The sequence below is a fragment of the Trachypithecus francoisi genome, unplaced genomic scaffold (genome assembly GCF_009764315.1).
Source record: "Trachypithecus francoisi isolate TF-2019V2 unplaced genomic scaffold, Tfra_2.0 Lachesis_group20, whole genome shotgun sequence".
In the NCBI taxonomy this organism is placed as follows: Eukaryota; Metazoa; Chordata; class Mammalia; order Primates; family Cercopithecidae; genus Trachypithecus; species Trachypithecus francoisi.
The window spans coordinates 46478179-46499901 of NW_022681466.1; the positions used below are offsets into that span (position 1 = coordinate 46478179).

General features: G+C 47.4%; 1 protein-coding gene across 3 annotated transcripts; it reads left to right on the forward strand.

Moving 5' to 3' along the window:
• RAD51D (RAD51 paralog D) lies at nucleotides 1-19023 on the forward strand. 3 transcript variants are annotated; one of them, XM_033184175.1, is made up of 10 exons: nucleotides 1-535; nucleotides 894-955; nucleotides 1438-1556; nucleotides 11002-11083; nucleotides 11328-11462; nucleotides 11970-12065; nucleotides 15285-15375; nucleotides 15505-15575; nucleotides 17421-17585; nucleotides 17756-19023. In XM_033184175.1, the coding sequence occupies exons 1-10, from the start codon at nucleotides 163-165 to the stop codon at nucleotides 17837-17839; spliced, it is 1278 nt and encodes a 425-aa protein (XP_033040066.1). In that variant the 5' UTR covers nucleotides 1-162; the 3' UTR covers nucleotides 17840-19023. The 3 variants fall into 3 exon arrangements, with proteins under 3 accessions (XP_033040066.1, XP_033040067.1, XP_033040068.1); XM_033184176.1 differs by lacking the exon at nucleotides 11328-11462 and having other exon boundaries at nucleotides 17756-18354; XM_033184177.1 differs by lacking the exons at nucleotides 15285-15375; nucleotides 15505-15575.
• Nucleotides 19024-21723: the final 2700 nt, after the last annotated feature.

The following is a 21723-nucleotide window of genomic DNA, read 5'->3' on the forward strand; positions in this document are numbered from 1 at the left end:
AAGGCTCTTTAGAAGGCCGATGTGTGTGCTGCGTTAGAAGGTAGAGGCCGAATGTGGCCGTGGGTGGCGTGTTGAGCGCAGAGCGGGTCGTGGGCGGTGGAGCGGGGCGCGCCGCGGGCTGGGTGTGGGGGGCGCAGCGGCTCTGCCCCGCGCGGCCCGCAGATGGCGCTGCAGGCCAGGTCCTCGCCGCGCGCCAGCCTGGAACCCGGAAGCGGCAGCGCGGCGCCACCGGGGTGGCGGGCTCTGGGAGCTGGAATCCCGGCGGATCCCGGGAGGGCGGATAACCCCCAGCCCTACCCTTGGTGCCGCCTCCTCCTCCCTCCTTCCTCCTCCTGCAGCCAGCGCGCCTGTGTCCTCTCTAGGAAGGGGTGGAAGAGGGGCGTCTGGAGAGGACCCCGCGAATGCCCACGTGACTGGCAGTCCTCCTTGGGGCTGTTCCGGCCTGCAGGGAACATGGGCGTACTCAGAGTCGGACTGTGCCCTGGCCTCACCCAGGAGATGATCCAACTTCTCAGAAGCCGCAGGATCAAGACAGGTGACCGGGTGTGCGCGTTCCAGAGAGCCGCGCGGGCCGCGCACAGCCTGGGCAGGCCCCGGGGGCTGGCACACTGCCCTGGCATACCTGCAGGGCGCTTCCCCTCCATTCCTAGAGGGCCACGCTTCTGGAGAGTCTCAGGAATGGTGGTCGTGGGGAGCTAAGCTCTAAAGCAGGGTGGAGGATTCCTACTGTGTGCAGGGCACCGCGCCAGCTCTTGCAGCTTTGTGATCACACTGGCCTCCTGAGAAGGCCTGCTGAGAGGTAGAATTGACACCCCATTTGACAGATGAGGAAGAACCAAGTGTGGGAGGGCCCCAGCCTCTCTGCCAATCCGCTATACGTGTTTTGTTTTCAGTGGTGGACCTGGTTTCTGCAGACCTGGAGGAGGTAGCTCAGAAATGCGGCTTGTCTTACAAGGTGGGCTCCGTATCTCCACACTCCAAACCTGAGTGTCTTTAAAAGTCCATCGCAAGCCAGCTGGGCGCGGTGGCTCACGCCTGTAATCCCAGCATTTTGGGAGGCCGAGGCGGGCGGGCCATTTGAAGTCAGAAGTCAGGAGCTCCAGATCATCCTGGCCAACATGGTGAAACCCCGTCTCTACTAAAAATACAAAAATTAGCTGGGTGTGGTGGCATACGCCTACAATCCCAGCTACTTGGGTGGCTGAGGAAGGAGAATCGTTTGAGCCCAGGAGGCAGAGGTTGCAGTGAGCCAAGATCATGCTACTGCACTCCAGTCTGGGCAACAGAGTGAGACTCTGTCTAAAACAACAACAAAAGTCCATCTCAAGCCAAAGGGAGCAGAGGGGTCTCAGATATTGAGAAGTGGAGTGAATGAGACCCTGGGATGCCAGCTTCTATGGGCAATTCATTGCTGAGCAGTCTGGGCCCCTTTGGCAGGCCCTGGTTGCCCTGAGGCGGGTGCTGCTGGCTCAGTTCTCAGCTTTCCCCTTGAATGGCGCTGATCTCTATGAGGAACTGAAGACCTCCACTGCCATCCTGTCCACCGGCATTGGCAGGTTTGTATGTGTACTTGGGGAAGAAGGAGAGAGGCAGGAAGATGGGGCTGCCTCTCAGCTCTGCTTTTGATGCTTGAGTAGACAGGAATTTTTTTTTTTTTTTTTAAGCAATAATGGATGGGAAGGAAAGGGGTCAGGACTTCTGAGTTCTTATCCTATAACAGGGTTGTGGGGTTTCTCAGCCTTGGCACTTGATATTTAGGGACAGGTACTTATTTGTTGGGGGTTGGAGGCTGTCCTGTGCATTGTAGGATGTTTAGCAGCATCCCTGGTCTCTACCCACTAGATGCTAGTAGCACCACCCTTGCTCCAGTTGTGACCATCAAAAATGTCTCCCGACATGGCTAAATGTCCCCTGGGAGGCACAATTACCTCTGGTTGAGAAGCACTGTCCTATAACACAAGATGTCAGTATCTCATTATTTTCACCATCTTCTCTGGCCCTAATTCTTGTTTTCCTTAAGGATATGGCAAGAGAGAACATTTATTGAGTGCCTACTATGTGCAGGCATTGCCTGTATGTTCTAGGTAATCTCTTCAGTGACTCTGCCAGTTAGAGATTATTAACCCTAGTTGAGTTTAGCCTAAGAGGAGCAAGTGGCAAAGGCGAGGCTCAAGCCCGGGAGTATGTGGCCCAGAACTTGAATCCTTCACCACATCTGCAGCAGTAGGGAACAGGAGAGTTCAGATAAAGGAGGAGTTGCAGGCCAGGTGCAGTGCTCATGCCTGTAATCCCAGCACTTTGGGAGGCTGAGGTGGCAGATCACTGGAGGCCAGGAGTTTGAGACCTGCCTGGCCTACCTGCCTGCCCAAAATGATTAAATCCCGTCTCTACTAAAAATACAAAAATTAGTCAGACGTGGTGGCAGGCACCTGTAGTCCCAGCTACTTGGGAGGCTGCGGCAGGAGAATCGCTTGAATCTGGGAGGTGGAGGTTGCAGAAAGCTGAGATCGCACCACTGCACTCCAGCTTTGGTGACAGAGCGAGACTCTGTCTCAAAAAAAAGGAGCAGTTATATTCTGCCACGTTGTTTGGTGGGTTGGGGAAGAGTTGCAAAGATGACAGATGTTTGCTGGCCAAGTGAGTCTTGACCTTTTTCCTGGTCCCTTTGTTCAGAAATTGATGAATAATTGCCACCACAAAAGTCTTTGGATTGGTTTGGCCCTTTCTGTTTTCTTAACACATTCTCTTGGCAGGGTTCGTGCAGCATGGTGCTTGCTTTCCCTGGTTGGGGGTCTGAGTCTGTGATCCATCAAGCACTGGCTAAGGGCCTGCTGGGTGCTTGGTATGGGCAGATGATACACACGAATGAGACAAGGCCTCTGCCCTTAAGGCCTCTAGTTGGGTGTAGGGGAAAAGCAAGTGAATACAAGAGAGGTGTAAGCACCGAGGGAGGCAGCGGTGAGGAGGAAGTGGTGAACAGGAAGCCGATTGGCCTTGGGCTTAGGGAGTTTATAAATCCAATAGATATGGAGGGCGCACTCAAGTGGTAAGCTGGGAGGATTGCAGCTGCCTCAGGTCCCTGCAGGGTGATCCTGGAGTGGGTTCAGGAATGCTCTGAAGAAGGCAGAACTTGGGCATGGAGGAACAGATGGACTTTTGCTGAATGCTTTCTATGAACGAGGCACTGCACTGAGCACTTCACGGTACATTATTTCATTTATTCATCACAACCACCAATGAACATGTTACTGTTTAAATCATCATTCTAGGCTGGGCGAGGTGGCTCACGCCTTTAATCCCAGCGCTTTGGGAGGCAGACGCGGGTGGATCACGAGGTCAGGAGATCGAGACCATCCTGGCTAACACAGTGAAACCCTGTCTCTATTAAAACTACAAAAAATTAGCCAGGCGTGGTGGCGGGCCCGTGTAATCCCAGCTACTCCGGAGGCTGAGGCAGGAGAATGGCATGAACCCTGGAGGTGGAGCTTGCAGTGAGCTGAGATCTGGCCACTGCACTCCAGCCTGGGTGACAGAGCAAGACTCTGTCTCAAAAAATAAATAAATACATAAATAAATAAAAAATAAATCATCATTCTAAAGGCAAATAAATTAGGACTCAGGTTAAATGACTTGCTCAAGATTGTGCAGTTAGCAAATGGCAGACCAGTTATTTAAGGTCATGCCTGTCACACTCCTAAGTCTTTAAGAACGTGCCTCTTAACTCATCTGCTGGGCTGCCTCCCTGGAGGCGGGAGGCCATTGTGAAAGCAGGGTTATAGGCAGTGGGGTAGAGGTGTGCAGGGTGGAAGGGTGGCAGAGGCCAAGCAGGGCCCTGGCAGTGCTGGCCTGGGGTGCATGAGTCCAATCTAGGACCTGTTGGTCCTAGTGGGAGACCTGTTGAAGAGGAACTGTGACAAGGCCTACTATCAGGAGGAATATATTATGAAGAATCAAAGTTGACTCACCAGGTTTCTAGCCTTCTCTTCTCTTCTCTTCTCTTCTCTTCTCTTCTCTTCTCTTGTCTTTCCTTTCTGACTGAGTTTCACTCTGTCACCAGGCTGGAGTACAGTGATGCGATCTTAGCTCACTGCAACCTCCGCCTCCCGGGTTCAAGTGATTCTCCTGCCTCAGCCTCCCGAATAGCTGGGATGACAGGTGCATGCCACCACACCGGGCTAATTTTTTGTATTTTTATTAGTGATCGGCTTTCGCCATGTTGGCCAGGATGGTCTCGATCTTCTGACCTCGTGATCTGCCCACCTTGGCCTCTCAAAGTGCTGGGATTACAGGCATGAGCTACCATGCCCGGTCTCTAGCCTTTCTAACGGTGTGCTATGGACAGTTAATGGTGTAACTTTAAAACTTGGGAGGAGAGGAGTTCTGTAGTCAGAAGTTTGAGAAATGCCTGACTAATCCAAATTAAACAGGTTTCTCTGTTGGAGGCTGCCTCAGAGCCTTTAGTGCTGAGGTGCAGTGATTCCTTACAAGGTATTATAGCATGTAACGTACCTTGGGAAAAGCTATATTGATGAGGGAGATTGATTATTCCTTACAGGCCAGAGCTAGGTCTGTTCATCCCAGAGTCCCCTCATTTTAGAATAAGACTGTCAGGAAATATGAGGCATTGAGGTGGTGTGTGAATGGATGACTGAAAGAATGGCTAAAAGGCAGTTCAGAGGGAAAGGCAGAGGATAAGTCCCAGAAATACCTGTATTCTAGTCAGTGGTAAAACCCAGGTGTACTTCTGCTTTACGGGGCAAGACAGGGGTCTCTCCCTATTGACATGCTGAGTTAGAGGTGATAGGGACATATTGGTAGGAAGTTCCTCTGGGCAGTAGGAGAGGCATGGAATGGAAACTCAGGTGAGAAGCTGGCTAGAAGGGGATTTGGGAATAGCTTATACAGACTGATCTTCACAGCCAAGGATGTGGTTGATTCTTGACTAGAGTCAGCACCAGTTGTTCAACCCCAGCTACACGTTGGAATTCATCTGGGAAACTTCAAGAGAGAGATTCATGCTCTGGTCCCAACTCTAGAAATTCTAACTTAATTAGTCTAGGCCAGTGGTTCCCAAACTTGTGTGCCCATTGGAATCACCTAAGGACTCTTTTAAATATTATAAAGTCCAAGACTCCCCCAGACTAATTAATCTCATTCACTGTGAGTAGGACACAGGCATCAGTATTTTTTAATTTTTTAATTTGTTTTTTAGAGACAGGATCTTGCTCTGTTCCCCAGGCAGGAGTGCAGGGGTGTACAATCATAGCTCACTGCAGCCTTGAACTCCTGGACTCAAGCAGTCCTCCTGCCTCAGCCTCCCAAGTAGCAGGGACTACAGGTGCTCACCTTCATGCCTGGCTAATTAAAAATAATTTTTTTTTTGTAGAGACAGGGGTCTTGCTATGTTGTCCAGACTGATCTCAAATTCCTGGGCTCAAGCAACCCTCCTACCTTGGCCTCCCAAGTGCTGAGATGACAGGTGTGAGCCACCATGCCTGGCCAGGCATCAGTATGTTTTTTGAAGCTCCCAGGTGAATCCAGTGTGCAGACAACTTTGGGTACTGCTGATATAGGCATTTTTTTAAAAAAACTCCCCTGATTTTATTTTATTTTAATTTTATTTATTTATTTATTTATTTTTTGAGACGGAGTCTCGCTCTTTTGCCCAGGCTGGAGTGCAGTGGCCGGATCTCAGCTCACTGCAAGCTCCGCCTCCCGGGTTCACACCATTCTCCTGCCTCAGCCTCCCGAGTAGCCGGGACTACAGGCTCCCGCCACGTCGCCCGGCTAGTTTTTTTTTTTTTTTGTATTTTTTTTTTAGTGGAGACGGGGTTTCACCATGTTAGCCAGGATGGTCTCGATCTCCTGACCTCGTGATCCACCCGTCTCGGCCTCCCAAAGTGCTGGGATTACAGGCTTGAGCCACCGCGCCCGGCCTCTCCCCTGATTTTAATGTGCAGGCAGGATTGAGACTAACTACTCTAGTCTAATGGTTCTGAAACTTGAGCGTGCATCAAAATCACCTGGAGGCCTTGTTGAAACCCAAGTTTCAAGTATGGGCTGCATTCCCAGAGTTTCTGATTCAGTAGGTCTCGGGGAGGGGAGCTGTGAATTTGGATCATCTGATGTCAGGAGTTTAATACCAGCCTGGCCAACGTGGTGAAACCTCGTCTCTACTAAAAATACAAAAATTAGCTGGGTGTGGTGGCGGGTGGCTGTAATCCCAGCTACTCCGGAGGCTGAGACAGGAGAATCACTTGAATCTGGGAGGCGAAAGTTGCAGTGAGTGGATATTGTGCCACTGCACTTCAGCCTGAGTGACAGAGTGCAACTGTCTCAAAAAAAAAACAAAACAAACAAAAACACAATACCATTTATAGTTGCTTCGGAGAAAATGAAATACTTGAGTATAAGTCTAACAAAGCATGTGTAGAATCTGCCTGCTGAAAAATTTTAAATTGCTGATGAAAGAGATCAAAGATGACTCAGATAAATGGATGACATGTACTTTGTTCATGGATTGGGAAACTGAACATAATGAAGATTTCAATTGTCCCCAAGTTGATCTGTAATTTAATGCAATTTCTATTAAAATCCCAGCAAGGGTTTTTTTGTTTTGTTTTGTTTTGTTTTATAGACATAGGCAAGCTTATTCTAATAATTACGGAAAGACCAATTTTACTTAGATTAGCTAAAACAATTTGGAAAAAGGACAGTTGGAGGAATCAGTCTACCCAGGGTTAAGACTTGCTATATATAGCTGCACAATTAAGCCTAGTGTGGTATTGGCCAAGGGACAGATGGACACAGATCAATGGAACAGAGTAGAGAACCCAGAAACAGACCTCCACAAGTATATACAACTAATTTTTTTTTTTTTTTTTTTTTGAGACAGAGTCTTGCTCTGTCACCCAGGATGGAGGGTACTGGTGCTATTACAGCTCACTGCAGCCTTGACCTCCCTGGGCTCAGGCAATCCTTCCACCCCAAGCCTCCCAAGTAGCTGGGACTACAGGTATGGGACACCATGCCTGGTTATTTGTATTTGTAATTTTTTTTTTTTTTTAGACGGAGTTTCTCTCTCTTTTTTTTTTTTTTGTTTTGAGATGGAGTTTCACTCTTGTTGCCCGACCTGGAGTGCAATGGCATGATCTTGGCTCACCGCAACCTCTGTCGCCCGGGTTCAAGCGATTCTCCTACAGGCACACACCACCAGGCCTAGCTAATTTTTTTTGTATTTTTAGTAGAGACAGGGTTTCTCCATATTGGTCAGGCTGGTCTTGAACTCCTGACCTCAGGTGATCCGCCCACCTTGGCCTCCCAAAGTGCTGGGATTACAAGCATGAATCAACGTGCCCGGCTGGAGTTTCTCTCTTTTTGCCAAGGCTGGAGTGCAATGGCATGATCTCAGCTCACTGCAACCCCCGCCTCCCGGGTTTGATTCATCTGCCTCGACCTCTCGAGTAGCTAGGATTACAGGTGCATGCCACCACGCCCAACTAATTCTGTATTTTAGTAGAGATGGGGTTTCACCATGTTGGCCAGGCTGGTCTCGAACTCTTGACCTCAGGTAATCCGCCCACCTTGGCCTCCCAAAGTGCTGGGATTACAGGCGTGAGCCACTGTGCCCAGCCTATTTGTATTTTTTTGTAGAGACAGGGTTTCACTATGTTGCCCAGGCTGGCCTCGAACTCCTGGGCTCAAGCAATCCTCTCACCTCAGCCTCCCAAAATGCTGGGATTACACACAATTGGTTTTTGACAAAGGTACAAAAACAACGTGATGGAGGAAAGACAGCCTTTGAACAAAGGGTGCTGGGGCTATTGGACATCGTAGGTTAAAAATGTACAATAATAAACCTAAACCTTATGCCTTATGTAAAAATTGACTGAAAATGGATCATGGACTTAAATGTAAAACCAAATTGTGTAATTTTTTAGAATAAAACAGGAGAAAGTCTAGGCAAAGTGTTCTTAGATTTGACACCAAAAGTATGATCCATGAAAAAATTTTTGATTAATTGGGCCTAATCAAAATTAAAAACTTTTGCTGCACAAAACAGAATGAAAAGAGAAGTACAGAATGGGAATAATAGTTGCAAGCCATGTATTCAACAAAGGACTTATATCTAGAATGGAGAAAGAATTCCTAAAACCCAACAGTAAAAAATCAAACAATTCAATTAGAAAATGGGCAAGGGCTGCCTCACACCTGTAATCCCAACACTTGGAGAGGCTGAGGTGGTCGGATTGCTTGAGCCCAGGGGTTCAAAACTGGCCTGGGAAACGTGGCAAAAACCCTGTCTCTACCAAAAAAATACAAAAGTTGGCTGGGTGTGGTGGCACATGCCTGTGGTCCCAGCTACTTGGGGGAGCTGATGTGGGAGGATCACCTCAGCCTGGGAGGTCAGGGTTGCAGTGAGCTGTGATCATGGCACTGAATTCTAGCCTGGGTGACACAGTGAGACGTGAGACCCTATCTCAAAAGAAAAAAAAAGCCAGGTACAGTGGCTTATGCCTGTAATCCCAGCACTTTGGGGGGCCAAGGCGGGTTGATCACCTGAGGTTGGGAGTTCGAGACCAGCCTGACCAATATGAAGAAACCTCATCTCTACTAAAAATACAAAATTAGCTGGACATGGTGGCGTATGCCTGTAATCCCAGCTACTCGGGAGGCTGAGGCAGGAGAATTGCTTGAACCCAAGAGGTGGAGGTTGCGGTGAGCCGAGATTGTGCCATTGCACTCCATCCTAGGCAACATTCCATCTCAAAAAAAAAAAAAAAAAAAAATTCAACACTATTAACTATTAGGGAAATGCAAATTAAAAACACAATGAGCTATTATTACATACCTATTAGAAAGACTAAAATAAAATAATGATAATACCAAATGATGAGGATGTGGAAACACTGGACTACTCATGTATACATTGCTACTGGAAATGTAAAATGGCATGGTCACGCTGGAAGATAGTTTGGTAGTTTCTTATAAAATTAATAATGCCTTTACCATACCACCCAGCAATTGTATTCTTGGGCATTTATCCCAACGATGTGAAAACTTGGGTTTATACAAAAGCCTGTAAAAAATGCTTTATAGCAGTTTTATTCATAATAGCCCTAAAGTGGAAACAACCAAATGGCCTTCAATGGATGAATGGTTAAATAAAGTGTGGTACATCCATACCATGGAATACTTTTTAGCAATAAAAAGGAATGAACTATCCATATATGCAACAACTGGGATGGATCTCAAGGGAATGATGCTGAGTGACAAAAGCCAATTGCAGGGCCAGGCACGGTGGCTCATGTCTGTAATCCCACCACTTTGGGAGGTTGTATTGGGCAGATCACTTGAGGTCAGGAGTTCAAGACCAGTCTGCTTAACATGGCGAAACCCCGTCTCTACTAAAAAATACAAAAATTAGCCAGGTGTAGTGGTGGGCACCTGTAATCCCAGGTACTCGGGAGGCTGAGACAGGAGAATTGCTTGAACCTGGGAGGCGGAGGTTGCAGTGAGCTGAGATCGCACCATTGCACTCCAGCCTGGGCGACAGAGTAAAACTCCGAGACTCTGTCTCAAAAAAAAAAAAGGAAAAAAAAAGCCAATTATGAGGGTTACATAGGTATAATTCTATGTACATAACTTTGTTCTTGAAGTAACATAATAGAGATTAGTGGTTGCCCGGGGTTTGGGATTAGGGGTGAATGGGAGGAATGTAGCTATAAAAGAGTAGCAGGAGGAAGACTTATAGTGATGGAAATGTTCTGTATCTTGATTATAGTGGTTGTGTAAATCTACATATGTGATAAAATGGCATAGAACTAGATACATCAACACACGTGCTTGAATGCTAGGAACACTGGTGAAATCTGAATAAGCTCTGTGGATAGTACCAACATCAGTTTGCTACTTGTGATATACTATAGTACTTTTTTTTTTTTTTTTAGGAGAAAAGGGTCTTGCTATGTTGCCTGGTCTAGACTTGAACTCCTGGACTCAAGTGATCCTCTCACCTTAGCTTCCCAAGTAACTGGGACTATAGTACCCTGACTAGTACAATACATTTTGTAGTACAATTGTTATTATTAAGGGAAACCAGGTGAAGGGTTCATGGACTTTTTGCAACTTCCTGGGAATCTATAATTATCTCAAAGTTGGTTTTTTTGTTGTTTTGTTTTGTTTTGTTTTTTGAGACGGAGTCTTGCTCTGTCAACAGGGTGGAGTGCAGTGGCGCAATCTTGGCTCACTGCAACCTCCGCCTCCTGGGTTCAAGCGATTCTCCTGCCTCTGCCTCCCGAGTAGCTAGGACTACAGGTGCGTGCCACCATCAGTTTTTTAAAAAACAAAACAAAACAAAAACACAAATTTTGGGAAATGCTATCGAGGAAACCCACAAACAGCTGGGCCTGGTGGCTCACGCCTGTAATTGCAGCACTCTGGGAGGCCAAGGTGGGTGGATCACTTGAGGTCAGGAGTTTGAGACCAGCCTGGCCAATATGGTGAAACCCCATCTCTAATTAAAAAAATTAGTCAGGGATAGTGGCAGGCGTCTGTAATCCCAGCTACTTGGGAGGCTGAGGCAGGAGAATCACTTGAGCCTGGGAGGTGGAGGTTGCAGTGAGTAGAGATCATGCCACTGCTCTCTAGCACTCCAGCCTGGACAACAGAGAGAGACTCCATCTCAAAAAAAGAAAAAAAAAAAAAAAGGAAACCCACAGGGCCTGAGATGAAAAAATGAAAGGAGGACCTTCTGATGGGGTGGCAGAGGCCTCTCTGGAAAGCTGATCTTTAAGAATGGAGGGATGAAGAGAGACCAGAGAAGGAACATCTGGGCATTCCCTCCTTCCCAGAAGAAAAACATCAGGAGAAGCCTCCTGGCCAGTGATGTTCAAAGACAGAACCAGTGCTTGAAAGGAATGTCTTACCTTTCTTCTTGGTACCTTTTCCCCTCTCTTCCTACTAACCTCTTGTGTTGAGTTTCTTCTTTTTTGCCATCAGCGTGGACAAACTGCTTGATGCTGGTCTTTATACTGGAGAAGTGACTGAAATTGTAGGAGGCCCAGGTAGCGGCAAAACTCAGGTACACGTGAGGCCAACGGTCAGGAGGATTTGAGGGTGAGGGTGGTAGATGCATAGCCCAGGATCCCTGGGGGAGCTTCAGCGTACTGATGAGTTCAGAGCCCAGCAGAGAGAAGATGGGTGATGAGGAATGGGGCCTGGACTCAGCCCATTTGTGTTGCTGGAATCTGGGCAAGGTTTGGTGGGGAGCTCCCATTCTGGACCCTCTCTGAAGTGTCAAGTTCATCCAGTGCCCCCACCCCCAGGTATGTCTTTGTGTGGCAGCAAATGTGGCCCATGGCCTGCAGCAAAACATCCTATACGTAGATTCTAATGGAGGGCTGACAGCTTCCCGCCTCCTCCAGCTGCTTCAGACTAAAACCCAGGATGAGGAGGAACAGGTAAGGGGCAGGATGCTGGGTTCCATTGAGATTCTGACATAAGAAAACCCCATTACCCCTTAACATTGTAAGAATTTGGGTTGAATAGTCATTCCTTGCCTTCAAACTTGCTGTTCTGTTAATACATCCCGTATTCCTTAAGCCACCCCTGTTGATACCATCATGCCATTTGGGATGCTCCTGACACCGATTCTTCCAGGAAACCCTCCCAGCTCTGTGCATGCCCTAAACCAGGGCTGGCAAACACCGAGCTTTGTGTTTCCAGTCCATTTCTTGCCCATGAGAAGCATCACTAATCAGTCATATCCCTCTTTCCTCCTGAGTTCTGAGTACTTTACAGCTCAGCACCCAGGCAGCCACCACTATGACAACTGGCCCATTAGACAAAGCTCATTTGCCACCCTGGACCTGAATCCTTGCATCCAGGTGCCTCTTCCTTCTCAGCCTTACCTCGACCCCCTACTCCCTCTTATCCAGAGCCCTTGCTTCTCTTTTCCACCCCTTTAGGCAGAAGCTCTCCAGAGGATCCAGGTGGTGCATGCGTTTGACATCTTCCAGATGCTGGATGTGCTGCAGGAGCTCCGAGGCACTGTGGCCCAGCAGGTGAGCCTGCTGTTCTGCCCCTCCTTGCTTAACTCAGCTTGCCAGGTGCTATCTCTGTGGGCAGGTGTCCTACTACAGACTGTTTAGAAATGCAGATGTGCAATTTGGTGACTCCAACTATGCTTGCTGCTCCCAGGATGGAATTCCCAAGCGCCTAAATCACATACCTCATTGTTTACATGTTCATCTTCCCTGCTGAGCAGTAAAGCCCCCTGAATGGAAGGATCATGTCATATTTATCTCTGCATTCCCCACTAGGTGAGTGAGGAATACTTTTAGCTGCCAAGTAATAGAGGTTGTCTGACAGAGACTTGAACCTTGAGGACATTTAATTATGTCATATGAGTTGGAGGTTGGCAGGTCCATGCTATCAGGGCAACAGTTGGTGTGTCTGATTTTCTTGTTCTTCCCCTCATGGTTGCAAAGAGGCTGCCAAAGCTCCAAGTATCTTGTCTTTACACATCCACATCCATATTCAAAGCAGTAAAAGATAGATGGTTCTTTTCTGTACCTCCTGCCTTTTATCAGGGATGAAGAATCTTTCTCCAGAGCCCACTAATACGTCCCTCTTCCCCTTACATCTAGTTGGCCAAAATGGAGTTATGTGTGTATCTTGGACTAAGGCCTGGGCCCACCATCCCTGAAGTCAGATTTCTGCCCAGTGCCTGAACACATTCAGAGCTGTGTTAACGGGGAGGATTTAGAATGGCATTTGGGTTGGTACTTTGCTATTCATGTTGGGTGCTTAGACAAGATTTGGTGCACTGATTTATAAATGACTAGATGTGGAGGATACCTTAAAGATAGAATAGTTCATCTCAAACTTTTCCTCTCACCCCAAAGCACGACATGTTCACACGGGCATCCCCGCAACTATATATAAAGTCAATGATTTTTATAAACTTTAGAACATATCATAGTTGAACAAGCTGGAAGTGGGGCCCACACCTGTAATCCTAATGACTCGAGAGGCTGAGACGGGAGGATTGCTTGAGCCCAGGAGTTGGAGGTTGCAGTGAGCTATGATCATGCCACTGTACCTTAGCCTGGGCAGCAGAGCTAGACCCCGTCTTTGAAAAAAAAAATGTTGAACAAATACTTTTCTCAGAAGTCATAGCTGGTTATGACCCACCAGTTTGTTGAGACGTGATGCTGAGTAGTACTGATCTCACTTTTAGAGATCAGAAGAGTGAAGGCCAGAGAAGTGAAGTGAGTTGACCAAAATTGACTACATATTTAGAACAAGAACTAACTGTATAGCCCAAATCTCTCAATTCCAGATCAGAAGACTGTGTTTTTTTACTGTAGGACCATTGGATGGTATATCTTCTATTACTGCATAATAAGTTACCAAAACCTTAGTGGCTTAAGACATGTTTTTTTTATCTCACAGTTTCTAGGGGTTAAGAATCTGAGGCTGGGAGCGGTGGCTCACGCCTAGAATCCCAATGTTTTGGAAGGCCAAGGCAGGAGGATCGCTTGAGCCCAGGAGTTCAAGACCAGCCTGGGCAACATAACAAGACCCTGAAAAAAAAAAGGAAGGAAGGAAGGGAGGGAGGGAAAGAAAGGAAAGAAAAGAAAGGAAAGAAAGAAATAAAGAAAGAAAGGAAAGAAAGAGAGAGAAAGAAAGACAGGAAGAAAAGAAAAGAAAAAGAACCGGAATCAGGATATAAGAAGTAAGGGAGAAGAGAAAAGAAGCATCAAAAACAGTTTAAGTCCAGGGAAACCAGAAGGATGCTCCTTCTTGTGTAAAGACAGAAAATTATGGTTAGAAAGATGGCACCAGGCCAGGCATGGTGGCTCATGCCTGTAATCCCGGTATTTTGGGAGGCCAAGGTGGCCAGATCGTTTGAAGCCAGGATTTCGAGACCAGCCTGGCCAACATGGTAAAACCCCATCTCTGCTAAATTTACAAAAATTAGCCGGGTGTGGTGGTGCACACCTGTAATCACAGCTACTCAGGAGGCTGAGGCAGGAGAATCGCTTGAACTTGGGAGGCAGGGGTTGCAGTGAACTGAGATAGCACCACTGCACTCCAGCCTGGGCGACGGAGCAAGACTGTCTCAAAAAAAAAAAAAAAAAAAAATTAACTGAAAACTACACTGAAGTCATCAAATTTCAGAAAGCCCCATGTAGAGTACTGAGACCTCTGGTCATGGATGTCTCAGCAGCCATCTCTCTCCTGTGTCCAGCCTCCCACCATGGTGGTAAGGCCCTTCTTTTCCCACCCCCTCCTTTTTTTTTTTGAGACGGAGTCTCGCTCTTTTGCCCAGGCTGGAGTGCAGTGGCCGGATCTCAGCTCACTGCAAGCTCCGCCTCCCGGGTTTATGCCATTCTCCTGCCTCAGCCTCCCGAGTAGCTGGGACTACAGGCGCCCGCCACCTCGCCCGGCTAGTTTTTTTTTGTATTTTTAGTAGAGACGGGGTTTCACCATGTTAGCCAGGATGGTCTCGATCTCTTGACCTCATGATCTACCCGTCTTGGCCTCCCAAAGTGCTGGGATTACAGGCTTGAGCCACCGCACCGGGCCCAACTCCCTCCTTTCTTTCCCTTGTCCTGCTAACTACTAACCTCAAATTCCTAACTTCCTTGCCTGAAGAGTTTAGCCTTCTCTTTACTTCACTGTCTCCTTCTAGATCATGCCTCCAGTCCTCATCTTCCATATCTAAAATGCCTGAAAATAAATTCCCTAAGTCTTGCTCTGTCACCCAGGCTGGAGTGCAATGGCATGATCTCAGCTAACTGCAACCTCTGCCTCCTGGGTTCAAGCGACTCTCATGCCTCAGCCTCCTAAGTAGCTGGGATTACAGGTGTGCACCATCACGCCCGGCTAATTTTTGTACGTTTAGTGGAGATGGGGTTTCACCATGTTGGCCAGGCTGGTCTTGAACTCCTGACCTCAAGTGATCCGCTGCCTTGGCCTCCCAAAGTGCTGGGATTACAGGTGTGAACCACTCCTCCTGGCGACTTTAGTGTAGTTTTGATGTCCTGTGATTTAAACCCTTTCTTTCTACCCAAGTCTTCATTGAAGTCTGTTATACATACCAATGGGATGAGGGAGACATTGCTGCTGATGACATTCTGTGCTGCCCGTGCAGCCTGCTGTATTCGGGATGAGGGGGACTATTTCTTACTAGTTTTAGATAGAAGAGCAAGCTTGTCCTGTAATGTGTCCTAGAGGCCGACAGGTTCATGAGTGCTTCCCCCACATTCCTTCAGGTAACTGGTTCTTCAGGAACTATGAAGGTGGTGGTGGTGGACTCGGTCACTGCGGTGGTCTCCCCACTTCTGGGAGGTCAGCAGAGGGAAGGTGAGTGATGTGGCAGAGTCTGGGGCCAGTGGAACGTGACCTTGCCTCCCAGTTCTGGAGTCTGGTCTCTGGCCAGCCCCGTCCCTGGTTCCCCACTGCCCTCCCTCTCTGCTTCTCCTCCTCCTGCAGGTTTGGCCTTGATGATGCAGCTGGCCCGAGAGCTGAAGACCCTGGCCCGGGACCTTGGCATGGCAGTGGTGGTGAGGAAGCAGACTTGGCCAATGAACTTGATTTCTAGTTATTGCTAGCTCTTTATTTCCCTTAAATGTCAGCTTCCGAACCCTAAAGTGGCCCTTCAGGAAAGGGACATATTCCAGCTTCCCTGGGTCAGCTACAGCTTTGCACCATAAATAGCTAAGGGAATCAGGAATTGTCTTGTTGGTTTTGTTGTTGTTTTGTTTTGTTTTTTTCCTACATTTTTTCTTTTTAGAAAGGTTTATTGAGGTATAATTTACATAGAGTACCTTTCTCCTTCCAGTCTTGTGACCCCACCAAAAGGTCCCCCAGGCCCAGGCAACCACTGATCTGTTTTCCATCCCAATAGTTTGGCCTTTTCCAGAACTTCATATAAATGAATCTTTTTGCTATTGAAGTAACTTTTTCTGCTTATGAGGTAGTTTTTTTAAAGTCTGCATGCTTCTCATAGAAAGGATAAAAAATAAATAAAAGATTCAAATTTGTCATCAATCTCCACATCCACAGAAACCATATTAATATTTTTACATATCTCCATACAATACTTTTTCTGCATATTTACTTATACTTTTAGTCAACTTTCTGTCTTTTTTTTTTTTTTGAGATAGGGTTTCATTCTGTTGCCCAGGCTGGAGTGCGGGGGCACAATCACAGCTCGCTGCAGCTTGACCTCCCGGGCTCAAGCAATCCACCCGCCTCAGCCTCCCAAAGTGTTGGTATTACAGGTGTGAGCTCACTCTTAACCAGCTTTCTAACTAAACTAACCTCATGAAAAAAAAAAAAAATAGGCCAGGTGCAGTGGTTTATGCCTGTAATCCCAGCACTTTGAGAAGCCAAGGCTGGTGGATCACTTGAGCCCAGGAGTTCGAGACTAGCCTGGGCAACATGGAAAAACCCCACCTCTACAAAAAATAGAAAAACTAGGTGGCCTCGGTGGCAAGAAAATTGCTTGAGCCTGGGAGGTCGAGGCTGCAGTGAGCTGGGATAATGCCACTGCACTTCAGCCTGGGCAACAGAGCAAAACCTCATCTCAAAAACAAACCAAAACAACAACACAAAAAATACCATCTGAGTCCATTTCCTATGTTTTAAAATATATTTTTTACAAATGTAATTTTTAGCAGCTATATATTTTTTCCAACTTCTTTTATTGTGGTAAAATCCATATAACATAAAATTTACTACCTTAACTATTTTAAGGTATACAGTTGGGTGGTGGTAAATACATTCATGACGTTATACAACCATCACTACCATCCATCTCTATAACTCTTCACCTTGTAAAACTGAAACTCTGTACCCATTAAAAGTAACTCATTTCCCCCTTCCCCAGCCCCTGACAACCACCAGTCTACTTTCTGTATCTATGCTTTTTGACTACTCTAGGAACCTCATATACATGGAATCATATGGTATTTACTTTTTGTGACTGGTGTATTTCACTTAGCATAATGTCCTGAAGGTTCATCCACTTGGTAGCATGTGTCAGAATTTTCTTCCTTTTAAAGGCTGAGTGGCCGGTGTGGTGGCCCACGCTTGTAATCCTAGCACTTTGGGAGGCTGAGGCTGGTGGACTGCATGAGCTCAAGAATTTGAGACCAGCCTGGACAACATGGCAACATGTGCCCCATTGCCTTCTGGTTTGGGTCAAACCTGAGGCATGGAGATTTGGTGGAAAGAGCGGGGCACAAGTCAGGAGGCCCAGGTTCTAGTTCCAGACCTGCCATTAGGCTTTGTAACTTTGGGGAAGTTATTTCTCTGTGCGAGGCCTCTGTTTTCCTCACTGTAAAATGAAGCAGTAGTAACGGATATACTAGCATTATGGATCTGTAAGTCTGTTTCTGCTGCAGGTGACCAACCACATAACTCGAGACAGGGACAGCGGGAGGCTAAAACCTGCCCTCGGACGCTCCTGGAGCTTTGTGCCCAGCACTCGGATTCTCCTGGACACCATCGAGGGAGCAGGAGCATCAGCTGGCCGGCGCATGGCGTGTCTGACCAAATCTCCCCGACAGGTGAGCCAGCCCCAGGAAGATACCAGTAATCTTGGGCCCTGGAGGGTGGTGGTTTCCATACCCACAGATGTCTTCGAGAAGAACTCTTTAGAGGCTGAAACCTTGCAACTAAAGAAGCTACCCACTTGGGTTGCTTAACTCCACTTACTCCTTCCTATTTCTTCTTTCAGCCAACAGGTTTCCAGGAGATGGTAGACATTGGGACCTGGGGGACCTCAGAGCAGAGCACCACATTACAGGGTGATCAGACATGACCCGTGCTGTTGTTTGGGAAACAGGGAAGCATTGGGGACTCCTCCCAACTTTTCTTCCCAGTGCCTGCTGTTTACTGCCACCTGGCACTGGTGACTACAGAAGTTCTCAGGCTGGCCAGAAAAGACATCGTGGGTTCCTTGGCCTCACTCTCTGTAAGCATATAAACCACAGGCGAAAGAGGATGCTGCAGTGTGAGGACCCAGAAATTCATACTGGTGCCACGTTTCCTTCCCTTATTTCTAATGTGTATGTTTCCGATGGAAACCAAGTTCACCCTGGCTGGGAGCATCTCGGAAGAGGCATGCTGGCGACTGGATGGATAACCCTGTGCATCCCCATTGTATCCTGTGCTCCCTCCTAGCACAGTGGCGAAGCCAGGAAAGCCTCTAACTTGCCTTTGCTGCTGCTGCTTTTTTTTTTTTTTTGTCTCTGCCTTTCCATTTGTTAAATGGGGGCCCACTCTTCCTTAGCTCTGTCTCTGAGTTACTGAGTGGAAATAAGCTTATAAATGAAATACTCTTCCTTATCTCTGTTTTGCTCTTAAAAATATAAAAAGGCAATTCCCCAAGCCCCAGAGCCACCTGATTTCCCCTTAGAAGGTTGTTTTTCAGTTTCCCCCCAGTGAGGCCCAAAGAACAGTTTATTCCTCCTTTCCTCTTGCTGATTTGGTTTCAGACCTGCATGCATCACCGTGACTAGGTGAGAACGTGTGGGCTCGCTGCAGTCCCAGGGATATAATTTAACAGAAAGGGAAGATATGACCTGCACCACTCCCTGGTGAATCCGGCCACTCGTTTAATATGCATGGTGCCCTGTGGGGCCCCTCCACAGTACAGCATAACCAGAGGTGCTGAACCCTGGGGTTCGGAGGTGCCTTGCCCATAAACAGACAGAGGAGAATTTGCACAGTAAATAGAGCCAGCTGGGAAAATTGATGCTGACGTAAATAATACATGGCAAATCTAGTCCTTTATGCAGAAATTCATTGCTGGTGGCTCCAAGATGCAATATAATTACACCTCTCTTCCTGCCAGCTGTACCACAGCTAGTACCCTAGTGTATGAAATAATCCCCCTGTCTTTTACCAGCACTGTGGCCATCCGTCTGAGAGCCATTACCCTGGCTGGGAGGGGAGGAGGACACCAGGGAATGGAAAATAAAAGGAAAAGTAGAGAAATGATCAGGATTGTTTACTGGCCACATCTTTTAAAGGAAGGTCGTCTTTCTTGGTTAGAGAGCCTGTTGTGTAATTAATCAGTTATGTCTTGGCTGCAGGAAAGGAGGGTCAGAGTTACACTCAGAAAGTAATGACATTTAGAGGTGATGAATGCAGCAGGGATAGAACCACGGAGGATTGGGAAGGAGTGGCAAACTGGCACCAGGGTTGGATTGAGGACAGGGTTGGTAAGCCTAAGCCTGGGGGAACCCTCACACTTGCTTTCACAGAAGACCCCAGGAGAAATTAATCTTCAGTATCTTTATACCATGGGTGATTGGCACATTCCTGCAACCACAGTAAGAAGCAATACGTGAAGCTGGAAATTGCAAATTCCTGCCACTCAAAGTACTATTTGGGCATCTTAAGCCCATAGTAGACATCGCCAATTGGTCACAAGCACTCTTTTTTGTGGAATTCAGTGTTTTTGAAGTTTTTCTCAATACAGCACTCCAGGGAGTCACTACCAGTCAGTTGGAGTTGGTATTCACGGTGGAGTCTGGTTGGCATCTCTGCCCTATTCCCTGTATGTAGTGAGTTCAGGTACTTAATACCTAACTGAGGACCCTAGGACTGCAGTTTGAGATCGTCTGGGGCCAGGCACAGTGGCTCACACCTGTAAGGGTAGCACTTTGGGAGCCTGAGGCAGGAGGATCACTTGAGCCCAGGAGTTTAAGAGTTTAAGACCAGCCTGGGCAACATGATGAGACCTCGTTTCTACAAAAAAAAAATGTAGGCCGGGCGCGGTGGCTCAAGCCTGTAATCCCAGCACTTTGGGAGGCCGAGACGGGTGGATCACGAGGTCAGGAGATTGAGGCCATCCTGGCTAACACGGTGAAACCCCGTCTCTACTAAAAAATACAAAAAACTAGCCGGGCGAGGTGGTGGACACCTGTAGTCCCAGCTACTCGGGAGGCTGAGGCCGGAGAATGGCATAAACCCGGGAGGCGGAGCTTGCAGTGAGCTGAGAGCCGGCCACTGCACTCCAGCCTGGGCGACAGAGCGAGACTCCTTCTCAAAAAAAAAAAAAAAATGTAAAATTAGCTAGGCATGGTGCACCTGTGGTCTCTACTACTTGGGAGCCTGAGCCAGAAGAATCTCTTGAACCTGGGAGGCTGAGGCTACAATGAGCCCTGATTGCACCACTATACCCCAGCCTGGGTAACAGAACAAGACCCTGTCTCAAGAAAAAAAAAAAATCATCTGGCCCATCCTGTTACTTAACAGAGAAGGTACCTGAGGCTCAAAAAGGATGATTGACAGTCCTAGTGGCAGAATGGAGGTGTGATCTGGAACCCAGAACTTGATTCCTAGTCCAGGACCCTTTTTTTTTTATTTTTTATTTTTTAAATCTCCACATTGGCCAGGCGTGGTGGCTCATGCCTGTAATCTCAGCACTTTGGGAGGCTGAGGTGGGTGGGTCACCTAAGGTCAGGAGTTCCAGACCAGCCTGATCAACATGGTGAAACCCCGTCTCTACTAAAAATATGAAAATTAGCCAGGCGTCGTGGCGCATGCCTGTAATGCCAGCTACTCAGGAGGCCGAGTGGGGAAGGATCGCTTGAGCGCAGGAGGCAGAGGTTGCAATGACCCGAGATCATGCCACTGCACTCCAGCCTGGGCAACAGAGACTCTGTTTCAAAAAGAAAAAAAAAAAAAAGAATCCCCACATTTTATTTATTTAATTTCCAGTTCATACAGGTCTATTCCTGCTAGGGCTGTAACTCCATCTGAAGGCACCATAGCTGTCACTCAAGGAGCTGCTGTGACCATGGGAAGGTGTTCCATTCACTGCTACTTCAGACCACCATGTGACATTCCTGCAGGCTGTGTCCCTCACAGCCACCTTTATCCTTTGGATCCTCCTAGACCAGGGCGTTGTCTTGCCTGCCTGCTGCCACTGCGCTCTCTGTTCTGGCCACATCACACTGTGCAGTCCCCTGGTAGGACTTGGGCTGAGCTGGCTCTCCTGTCCAAGTGCCTTTTGCTCCTTTTGCTTATGTGTCTGTCTCTGCCCAGCTCCCAGTGTCTGATGCACACCCACCCTGACATCCTTTTTCCTGCCTCAGCTGTGATCTAGATAGATGCTTACAGTAACTCCCCTGTATTAGTTACTCACTTATACTTTCTGTTCACGTGTCTCCTGCAGGCTCCCACTTTTTGTCAGTTTTTCTCTTTTACACATTATGGAAGCTCAGTAATTATTAAATAGATGAATGATGTTTTTAAAATATATTTTTAAAAAAGCAAAGGACTGGCTCTATCTCAGGGGTTCCTTCCATAAAGTGTCAGCTTTCAGTTTCCCCTACGGGAGTGGTTTGAGACCTAAGGGTACTCTCTAGTTCTTAGGAAAAAAAAATACATATATACACATATATACATATATATACACACATACATATATATATACACACACATTATTTATATATATGAGCCAGGTGCAGTGGCTCATGCCTGTAATCCCAGCACTTTGGGAGACTGAGGCAGGCAAATCATTTGAGGCCAGGAGTTCAAGACCAGCCTGGCCAACATGGTGAAACCCCGTCTCTACTGAAAATACAAAAATTAGCTGGGTGTGGTGGCTCGCACCTGTAATCCCAGCTACTTGGGAGACTGAGGCATGAGAATCGCTTGAACCTGGGAGATGGAGGTTTCAGTGAGCCGAGA